This window comes from Salmo salar, chromosome ssa10, assembly GCF_905237065.1.
Source record: "Salmo salar chromosome ssa10, Ssal_v3.1, whole genome shotgun sequence".
NCBI classification, from domain to species: Eukaryota; Metazoa; Chordata; class Actinopteri; order Salmoniformes; family Salmonidae; genus Salmo; species Salmo salar.
In genome coordinates, this window is record NC_059451.1 from 22,664,631 (window position 1) to 22,675,659 (window position 11,029).

Consider the following 11,029-nt stretch of genomic DNA (forward strand, 5'->3'; position numbering starts at 1 on the left):
CTCTCTCTCTCTCTCTCTCTCTCTCTCTCTCTCTCTCTCTCTCCACAGCGTTTGAGGCCACCCGTTTTTACAACGTGAGCGAGAGCAGTCCACTGGCCCGCGAGCTGTGTGATGGCACCACGTGCAACGAGGTGGAGAGTTCAACCAACCAGTGGATAGGTAAGAGTTACACCACCAAGTTACAACACTCTACTGTATTTCCATCAATGGATCTACGCCATTATATTTGTGTTAGTGCCCATGAAGCTTAGCTAAGAGAGAGAGAGTGAAAGTGTGACATGTCTCACGGGGCTCCTCTGTAAACCTCCCTGTCCCTATGCTTTCTAAGAGCGTGTGTGTCGTGCCTAAATTGTTATTGGCACGGGCCGGTATTGGAAAGAGAAGAAACAGAAAAGCAGGCCCACACAGGAATGCCCACTGGCCCCGGTTGTCATCGTGCCGAGCCGAGTGTTTTCGTTTCAGCGAGACACAACCACCCACACACACACTGTCTCATTAGCGAGGACCGATGTTGCTACAACAAATGGCGAAGTTTGCCTCTGTCACCGTGGTGATGAGTGGATGACCCTGTGTGTGTTGGCACTGTGTTTTGCCGGCCTGGCTGAGAGAGTGGCAAAGAGAGAGAGGCTGAGGGGCTGGGACCCCGTGCAGCTGGAACCAAGACCATGCTCGAACCCTGGGGAACCGCTCTCATCAACACACACATCCTCTCACACACTCTTTCTTCTCTCTCTCTCAACTTTCCTTCCTATGAAATATGTATTCTCTTTTTCCTACCCTTTCCCATGTGGGCACTGGATAAACGTAGAAAATAAGGTCTGTGGTAAACACAGGCTTAAGAAATTGTATACATTTTGGTCTATGATAATCTGCATCAGCTAGCATCACGTTTTGTGAATTTTGAAGCGTTTATGTAACCAAAAAAAGCACATAAAGCACTAGTATTTACCTCAGACCTTATTTTGGGCGTTTATCCCAAAACCCTATTCTTTCCCCATTCATGTCCCCCATAGGAATGGCTGAACGAACCAGAGGTAACTCATTTCTGTTTTTTAGGGCGACAAGCTGATGAGCTCTATTATGATGGTTAAATGTAACAACTAAAGTCACACAATGTTGGTAAACATTGTTAGAAAAATGCAAAAGATCCTGTCCTGTGTGTTTCCTCTGACCCAGGCTTTGTCCAGGGGAACCAATGTAACAAGGTGTTTGGCTGTCTGGAGGAGGAGAGGTTTGAGCGTTGCACCTGCTACAGGGACTGTGGCTACGACGGAGAGCTGGTGTGTGGCTCAGACGGACATCTCTACCAGAACCAGTGCCAGATGGAGGTCTTTGCCTGCCGCAACGGGACCCGCATAGAACAAGTGCTTATGTCCCAGTGTCCTCAGAGTAAGACTTCTCTACCAGGGATGGGCTCCATTCCATTTGAAATTAAGTTAATGAGTTGAAAAAACCTTAATGACAGTAATGGCCAATTAATCAATTCATGACTTTGATGTGAATTCATCCTCGGGAAGGAATTAATTAAAAGCTGCTACAGCTGTGCCCCCACACCCACTGACTGTTCCTAACACAGCCAGGCTCTGAACCCCACCCAGTGTCTCTACCAGCCAGGCTCTGAACCCCTCCCAGTGTCTCTACCAGCCAGGCTCTGAACCCCTCCCAGTGTCTCTACCAGCCAGGCTCTGAACCCATCCCAGTGTCTCTGCCAGCCAGGCTCTGAACCCCTCCCAGTGTCTCTGCCAGCCAGGCTCTGAACCCCTCCCAGTGTCTCTACCAGCCAGGCTCTGAACCCCTCCCAGTGTCTCTACCAGCCAGGCTCTGAACCCATCCCAGTGTCTCTACCAGCCAGGCTCTGAACCCATCCCAGTGTCTCTGCCAGCCAGGCTCTGAACCCCTCCCAGTGTCTCTACCAGCCAGGCTCTGAACCCCACCCAGTGTCTCTACCAGCCAGGCTTTGAACCCCTCCCAGTGTCTCTACCAGCCAGGCTCTGAACCCATCCCAGTGTCTCTGCCAGCCAGGCTCTGAACCACTCCCAGTGTCTCTACCAGCCAGGCTCTGAACCCCTCCCAGTGTCTCTGCCAGCCAGGCTCTGAACCCCTCCCAGTGTCTCTACCAGCCAGGCTCTGAACCCCTCCCAGTGTCTCTACCAGCCAGGCTCTGAACCCCTCCCAGTGTCTCTGCCAGCCAGGCTCTGAACCCCTCCCAGTGTCTCTGCCCGCCAGGCTCTGAACCCCTCCCAGTGTCTCTGCCAGCCAGGCTCTGAACCCCTCCCAGTGTCTCTGCCAGCCAGGCTCTGAACCCCTCCCAGTGTCTCTGCCAGCCAGGCTCTGAACCCCTCCCAGTGTCTCTGCCAGCCAGGCTCTGAACCCCTCCCAGTGTCTCTACCAGCCAGGCTCTGAACCCCTCCCAGTGTCTCTGCCAGCCAGGCTCTGAACCCCTCCCAGTGTCTCTACCAGCCAGGCTCTGAACCCCTCCCAGTGTCTCTGCCAGCCAGGCTCTGAACCCCTGCCAGTGTCTCTGCCAGCCAGGCTCTGAACCCCTCCCAGTGTCTCTGCCAGCCAGGCTCTGAACCCCTCCCAGTGTCTCTGCCAGCCAGGCTCTGAACCCATCCCAGTGTCTCTACCAGCCAGGCTCTGAACCCCTCCCAGCCAGGCTCTGAACCCCTCCCAGTGTCTCTGCCAGCCAGGCTGACATGTGGCTCTAATTTATCAGTCAGCTGCCACACATTGAAGAGCTAAAACATTATTTATTTCATAGTCAAACATTACATCCACCGAAAATATGTCTCCAAAATGTTTTGATTATTAGAAACACCCTTTGAGGAATTGAAGAGAGGATGTGCTGGAAGAGGGTGCAGGGCAGCCCAGCATGCACATAATCTATCACACACACACACACACACACACACACACACACACACACACACACACACACACACACACACACACACACACACACACACACACACACACACACACACACACACACACACACACACACACACACACACACAAAAAGTAGGAGAAGAAGGGGTGGTGTGTGTGTGTGGCTGTGGTAACAGCTGTTCAGGTGCAGGCTGGATGAAGTTTGTGAGGAGAGCTTCCCAGCGCTGCTATATTACAGGGCACCCCAAATGACAGAGTGCTTTTGTCCAGGCCTTTGAAAACCCTGTCACATTCCTTTCCGACGCACAGACCAACAACAAAGGAGCCTTCTTGTTGTGGAGCGGATTGGGAAAAGACACAGACAAAACCTGTGTGGGAACACTAGGCTGCCTGTGCCAAATGTTTCATACAGTAGATTATCAGAAGGAACGGATACATGTTTAGACCTTCCTAATGTCGCTTGTTTGTGTATGGGTGATTTAGAGATATGCACCCAAGTTGGAAATACAGGAAAAGATATCACACTTGTACTGTAACCGTACAGTTTAATATGTGGTCCGTGTAACACTGGCTTGTTGTCATTGTGTTGTGTCTTTGTTGACACAGCGGAATCCACCACGGAGGACGGAGAGACTGCAACAGGCGAGGAACCAGGGCAAGCTCCTGTGCCTGTACACAAAGGTAAATACAGTGCCAGGCAAAGCACTCACACTCACACACACTCATACAGACACACACTCACACACCACTCTCTCTTTTCCTCTCTCTACACCTCCCCCACCCCTGTCTCACATTGGACGCCAGCCGTTCCCAGCTGCAGGAGGGAGTGTGTGTGAGAATTGAGGAGTGTGTGTTGTGAGTGCCAGCCAAAGGCAGGGGCTGGAGAGTTCAGGCAGATCACCTCTGAGTGAAGCTTGCGCTGACATGTGCAGGCGTGTTAGGCGGTTCATACTGTAGGGAACCCTGCTCTGCTCTGTTCCCACTCTCAAGACACTGTATACACACCTGACAGAGGAGGACCAGACCTCTACTGTCCCCACTGTAAATGTATATCTGCATGTATCCATTGATCTGTATTGTATGAGGGATTGGAGCTTACTCCAGCTCAGACTATACACATGCAACCCTCTGAGAACATTCACATACAGACTGCCTCCAATAGTTTGCTCTACCCTACACCCACTGTAAAGTATATGTCCACCAACATGCATCTGCTTCTTCTGGCTTATAAAGAGTTTGATCATTTTTATAGGTAAAAATAAGTCTAAGGCGTTTGATCAGTGTTGTAGAAGAGCTAGAGGTGTAGATGAGAGCCCCTGCCCTTCCTTCCCTCCTGTCCTCCAGGTCTGATCACTCTGTCTGCCTGCAGTGTGCTGGGGGCTGTTGGGACTTGTCCCAGTCTGCAGGAAAGGTGAGGAGAGGGGGAAGTAGAGCACTGAGTCCTCAGCGGATCACGTCAACAGGCTACTCACATTCAGATAAACAGGAGTATAGGCTTCACTTAGGTGGATCGTTTTTCTTAAAGGTGATATGTGTTGCTCCACCACAGGGTTCACTTAGATGTCATGCTGAAATAACTTGTTACTGATCTCCTGGTCAGATATATCGTTCTTTATGTTGGTGTGTAGCAGGGATCGTGGCTGTGATATAGAGTAGGCTCAAGACCGTGCGTGCGTGCGTGTGTTTGATGTGGCCTATGCCTGCGCTGACTTGATCCCAGCCTGCAGCTCACAGTAGCTGTAATGGAGTTCCACAAAGGTCAAAGGTCTCCTCAGTACAAATACTGATGCTTCACATTGGAAGACACCTCACCACAGGAATGCCATTAAAACTCTAGTGCGGTACACACGTACAGAAAACATGTATCAAACCAGATTATTACACACAATGAACATTGTGCAAACTGTCATTCTGAGCTATCATATGTTGTTGACCTGAGCTACACTGAGCATTAGGTTAGGTAGATTGTGATGGATGTGATTTTGTGTGCCAAGAATCTGACAGCATTCTCAACAGATTTAGTGAAAACATTGAGACTTTGGAATCAGTTCCTCCCTTAGTGGTGAAACAGCATCAGAGCTGAGTGCACGATTAATTCAACAAAACACTATGTTTAAGAGACTGGTTAAAATAAATGGAATGTAGTGTGTGTAGTCATCTGAAATATATGATTTCCAAAAGGAGCAATGTGCATGCAGTGCTTTACATGAGGCTGAACTTTTAAAGGACATAGTGACCCCTACTGGCCACTTTGTACAATTAACTCATTTTTGGTAGATTCTCTGTGGAAACATACTGTTATACCCCTTGACTTTTTAGCCAAAACTAGTGTTCTCTCAAAAACAATGTGTGTGAACAACTGTCTCATATCTTTATTATTTATATTTTTTTCAACATCCCTCCTCCCCTCTCTCTGTCCCTCTCTCTGTCCCTCTCTCTTATGCTGTAGGTGAGGAAGAGCAGGGTTCCATGGCTGAGGTGTCCTACTACTCCTATGAGTATGACCCAGACTCAGAACCCTTCGCTGCGGAGGGGGAGGACCACTTTGAGCTGGCGGCAGGGGAGCAGGGCGGAGAGCAGGACAGTCCATCAGATAGCCAGCTACCCACACTGGACACAAAGGACACCCATGAGCAATGGTATGGCCCTCTGACCTCTCCCTCTGTTTGCACAACAACACTGAGTTGGAACTGTTAACACAATGGTAATGTGGATAGGACTTGAAATTAACTCAACTGTGACTTTGTAACTTCAAACCTGTTTCAGTCTATTTCCTCTGTAATAACAAAGTGTATTCAGATACCTCTACGTCAAATCAAATGTTATTGGTCACATACATAGCGAAATGCTTGTGCTTTAAGTTGCAAACAAGTTTTTTTATTGGACAAATTCAGGTATGTTAATCCCTGTTCCGTTTTCTTCCATTTAAGAAAAGTTTTTCAACGGAATACACCCCTGATCATGCGTAAACACAGTTCACTTTCATAGCAGCCACATTATATTCCTTCTAGCATCTATGCGCTCTCCTCCTCTCACCTTTTCACTTCACTTGTGGACTTCAAATCAGATATATGTGGCCAGACGACAAAACCTATCCAAGCCAAACCATATCATAACCGCTACACACAGCCTACATCATTGTCACCATATTAGCTAAAGCAAAGTCATAGTCAAAATAGCTAATAGAACTAACGCGTTAGTAAACCCGCTACAATCATGCAGTAACGTTACAGTGTACAGTCAGTAAGCAGTTGAGCACTTACACCGGCGGGCCCCGGAGGCAATAAATTAGTGAAACCAAAAGCTTACCTTGACTTGGAAGAGTTCCAGTGTTGTATTGGATAGTCATAGCCAGCTAGCTAACATGGCATACCTCTGTTTGAGCAGGCTGTTTGCGTAGGCTGCATTTGCTAGCTAAGTAAGTTAAACTGAAAGTGATTTTTTTAATTAATCCTCTGTCTTGCTTCTCCTTCATTTGGAAGAAATTAATTTGTTCAAAACTGTTAAAGTATTGTCTTTTTCTCTTTTTGAGTCAACTACTCACCACATTTTAGGCACTGAAGTGCTAGCTAGCTGTAGCTTATGCATTCAGTACTAGACTCAATCTTTGATACTTTGATTGGGTGGACAACATGTCAGTTCATGCTGCAAGAGCTCTGATAGGTTGGAGGACGTCCTCCGGAAGTTGTCATAATTAGTGTAAGTCTATGGAAGGGGGTGAGAACCATGAGCCTCCTAGATTTTGTTTTGAAGTCAATTTACCCAGAGGAGAACGGAAGCTAGCTGTCCTCCGTCGACATGAAGATGGTACCCTACAGAGTGCTGTTGAGGCTACTGTAGACCTTCATTGTATTTTAATAAATTATTTGGTGACGTGAATATATTTAGTATAATTTGATCTAAAAAGGATAACTTTTTAAATGTTTTACTATATTTATGAAATTCACTTAGGAGGATGGTCCTCCCTTTCCTCCTCTCAGGAGCCTCCACTGCTCTACATCAAAGATAGCATATCTATACCTTACTATAAAATTGCAATGAACATCATCAGAGATCTTATTCAGTGTACTGTTCTCCTCTCCTCCACAGAAACTTCCCTTGACTGCATCACCAGCCAGATCTCCAAATTGTACATTGTTTGTTAATATGTTAGAGCGGGTGGAGAGAGAAGGAAAAGTGGGGACTGCCCATCCTGAAAGGAAGAGATGGTGGGGTGTGTGTGTGTGCGTGCGCGCATATGAATGACTTAAGGACTACGCGTGTGTGTGCGTGTGTGTGTGTTACTAAGCTAGTCCCCCTCCAGCCCTCTGTATTTCTCTCTTTTCGATCTCCAGTCTCCTATTCAACAGTAGACACCATAGCGTCTTTGATATTCACTGTAGTGCCTTTACATTGTTTTTCTGTAACCTCTAGATGGAGGTGTAATTACACCTGAGTTAAAACAAATGTTTTGTTGTTTTTTTCTATCTGTGGTATTTATTTGTAGCTAGTGCTTTTTTTGGTTTATTTGTTCCAATGCCTCCCCCTATTGCCTTTTTGTCCTGTCACCTACACCAATGTCTTCATTTAATTCATAAAAAATATGTCAAGATGTCATGGACCTATTTTTCTTATTCTGAGGAAGCCTTAGGTCGAACACTGAGGTGTACAGTGGATATCTTTATGTACATATTTGGTGTGTTAACCTACTAGAGACTGAATTTCTGCAGCCTTAAACTGGAGGATTAAGATCAGCTCAATTCTTCTAAACATTTTTACCAAGCTACCAATATCTCCACATAACAAGTCCTATTTGGGTATAGCTGTCACCTTACTGTTGAACAGACAGGGATTTGATTGTACAGTACATAAGCTATTTTGATTCTTGATATCCTAAAACAAGAATAAAGGTTTGGAACTACGGTACATTTACCACATTTAAACCAATGTAACCCCACATCCATTTTCAATACAGCTGCTTTTGAAAAACAAGAGAATAAACTTTGTATACAATCCATGTCTCTGTTTGCAGTTAACTTTACATGCTACTGTAAGTCTCTCCTCAGGTAGCAGTAACTCTATTCCCTATATGTATAGGCCTATATGTTACATAGGAAACGAGGAGCAGACCTGGTGGTTAAGGAGTTGTGTTGGTCCATTTCCTTTGATACGGTAGTTTAGCCTGAGGAGAATTTCCTGTCATCCTATCAGCAGTTAGCTGTGTTATTATGAAGCGCTGCGGCCTTTCAGAATACCCTCTGCTTTGAAGGCTGTGACTCTGTGACCCCTGGAATGGCTGTGTGCAGCTGGACCAACCCGTGTGTTTGCCCCTGTTAACAACACACTCAGGTTACCTAAACAGCAGCCAGGAGAGAGTTGGAGCCTGTTAATGTTGGTTAAGGCACTTGTCAATGTTCTCAGTTATAATATAGCTTCTGGCAACTATAGCGTGTGCTTCTGCTGCTGTTTAAAATGAATACCTGGTCAAAACGGCACATGGGTATGCCTTTTCAATGTAGAGGTTATTGAATGGGTCATGAACCCACTGTATGATCAAACTACAGGAATGGTGGTGGAAACACTCAGATTACACATTACATATGTTATAATATGCATTGTCTTTCTCACTTTCAGTGTATCATATACTGTGCTATATCAAGAAGGATAATATTTGTTCAATCCACTGCTTTGCAGGTCTCGAAGGGATTCTGTTGTGATATAAAATGTGAATGGTATATCTACATTACAAGTGGGAGGTCTGCTGTATGAATGGGGAAGGTACAGTAGGGAAACTTACTTCGCTGACCAAGCGATGCTGGAGCCCTGGTTTCTGAGACTGAATATCAAGGAACATCTCCCTGGCAACTGCATGCATGGTTGAAGTGTAATATTCTGCCTCCATGCTGCGATGAACAGCGAGAGTGAAAGAGTAAGGAGGGGGGAATCTTGGTTTCATGTTGCTCTGTGGAGATAGTGTTACATGACAGTGAATTCGAGTGATGACATTATTTCTTTGCACCAGCAGAGCTGGGCTGCCATTTAACTGGCTGAGATGATGGACTAGTTGGAAACTCAGCATTGGAGTGAGATCAAACATTTGTTCATTTTAAAGGCCCTTCTAAACAAGATGCTCTATTTTTTATGGTCTTTATGGGCCTTTGATGTAGGGCTGGGCGATATATCGTCTTTTAAGGTATACCGGTATAGATTTTACTATACTGTCTATAAAGGTAATTTAATACAGTGCTAAATAAATAAAACGTTCTACAAATTGGACTACTTCCCTGTCAGTTTTGTCCTAGTTTGGTTAAGTATAATCAGAATGGAGAAAGCCCATAAAAAAACACTTAGAATGAATTTGTTGCCATTCTCGGGTTTGTTGCCATTCACTACTCATAAAACATATTAAGAACTTTTCTGATTTAGAAACATAAAATACCGCTATACTGTAAAAAATGAGAAAAATATTGTGATATATTTTGGCCATATCGCCCAGCCCTATTTGATGGTAATGGATCTTATTTTGGATTGATGAACTGCACAGACTGTTTTAAGGTATGCATTTCTGAATAGGCGAGCTCCATACTGTATTTAACTCAGGACTTGGGAGATGATGCTGCTGAGTGGAGAGCTGACATCCATCTGACACAGAAGATCACCTGACTAAGGAGAGAGGAAGACCTGCTGGCTATGAAGCATCTCTAGAGCCTGTTTCTGTCTACATCTACAGTAGTATGCTCCCTATATCTGTGTTTTTGTGCATACTGTATTGTCAAATGCCATCTTATTATTGATTGAATAGAGCAGTCTATGTAATGATTTGGAGGATTTTTTTGTAGGACTTCGTGTAAGACCGTAAATCTCTTTGACCATTGTGGGGAGGTGAAAAAGAGCCCCATCATTGCCGGCAGAGAAAGATGAGCTTCCTAAATGGAAGAAACGGTACTGTACTTATTCAATACAGATCACTCATGTATTCTGAGATGAGTTAATATAACATGTAAATGTTACATGTTTAGCTAGTTAGTAATTGAATGTACTTCATCATGCCAGAGAGGGAACATTGACTAGAGGAGTTGACCATTTCTCAGAGCTTGGACTAGCCAGAACTCCCTTTATTCAGTGTTAATGTTCTCAGTTCCCAGTAGCTCTGCTTGTGCAGTGTGCACAGGCATATGAACATTTGTATGCTGACTTAATGTCATTCTCCAGGTTGTATCTTGGTTCGTTCCACAAAATGTGTCTTCAATATTTTACTTTTAAAAGTTATATTGAATGAAGTTTCCTTTAATATAGACCACATAAAGAATTCAATTAATGATTTTGTGTATGAATAAAGACTTCAGCAATTTGACATCCCTCTGTGACTTCTAGGAAGATTTTAACCAACTTAATCCCAAGATTTCTCAAAATGTTCACCATCATTTTAAAGCCCTAGTTATATTACTGCTTTGAGAAAGTCATTTCAAAAGATTATTTATTTCATGTGATTAGTGATTCACATATGTCTGTCCCTCATTTTAAGGTCAACCCTGTTATGTGAACGTAACTGTTTTAATATGGTGAAACATTTAACATCTAATAGTCAAATCATAGTGTAAAAGCAAGTGAGCTGGTTTTGGCCATTTTCTAGTGGAAAACAAAGTGGGTCGAGCATAACATCAACCCACAGGCTAGAAATATTTTAACAATTTAAAAAAATGTGAAGCTTGCATTTAATTGCCACACCAAGCTTCCATTCCCCGTCACAAGGAGAATTATGACTGATTTAAGTATGAAATTATCAACCCTTTTACTTTATTTGGCACTTACTATAGTCATTAGGTTTTTATTTAATAACCTCTAGATGGGAAAACTTGTTTTTTATAAAGTTGAACGTGCTCTTTATGACAGAATGTTAAAAGTTGCTGAAATATATATTTTTTTACCAAGTTACACTTCCCAAAAGGCACAGAAATGGTGGAACAACTCTTAGTGTACTCCCTGCAGCACTATGTCTCTGGCTGTGAAAGTCAGCTGTTTTGATGACCTACTGTAGCATGCCTAATTTGCACCAGCCAGATGCAAATATGTGGTTTATATCCTCAGGCCCGTCTTCGCTTTAACCTTTGCAGCGTATTCATCCCTACACCAGATATCATGTAACGTGTGAAATAGACAA

The 11,029-nt window shown here is 44.4% G+C and overlaps 1 protein-coding gene across 1 annotated transcript in view; it reads left to right on the forward strand.

The window, feature by feature from the left end:
• LOC106613471 (C3 and PZP-like alpha-2-macroglobulin domain-containing protein 8) overlaps window positions 1-7,881 on the forward strand; it is a 43,816-nt gene extending 35,935 nt beyond the window's left edge. Inside the window, exons 39-43 of the mRNA XM_045687515.1 lie at window positions 49-159; window positions 1,177-1,389; window positions 3,496-3,570; window positions 5,339-5,528; window positions 6,979-7,881. Coding sequence (XP_045543471.1) covers window positions 49-159; window positions 1,177-1,389; window positions 3,496-3,570; window positions 5,339-5,528; window position 6,979 — 590 coding nt within the window. The 3' untranslated portion in view covers window positions 6,980-7,881. The remainder of the gene's footprint in view (window positions 1-48; window positions 160-1,176; window positions 1,390-3,495; window positions 3,571-5,338; window positions 5,529-6,978) is intronic.
• Window positions 7,882-11,029: the final 3,148 nt, after the last annotated feature.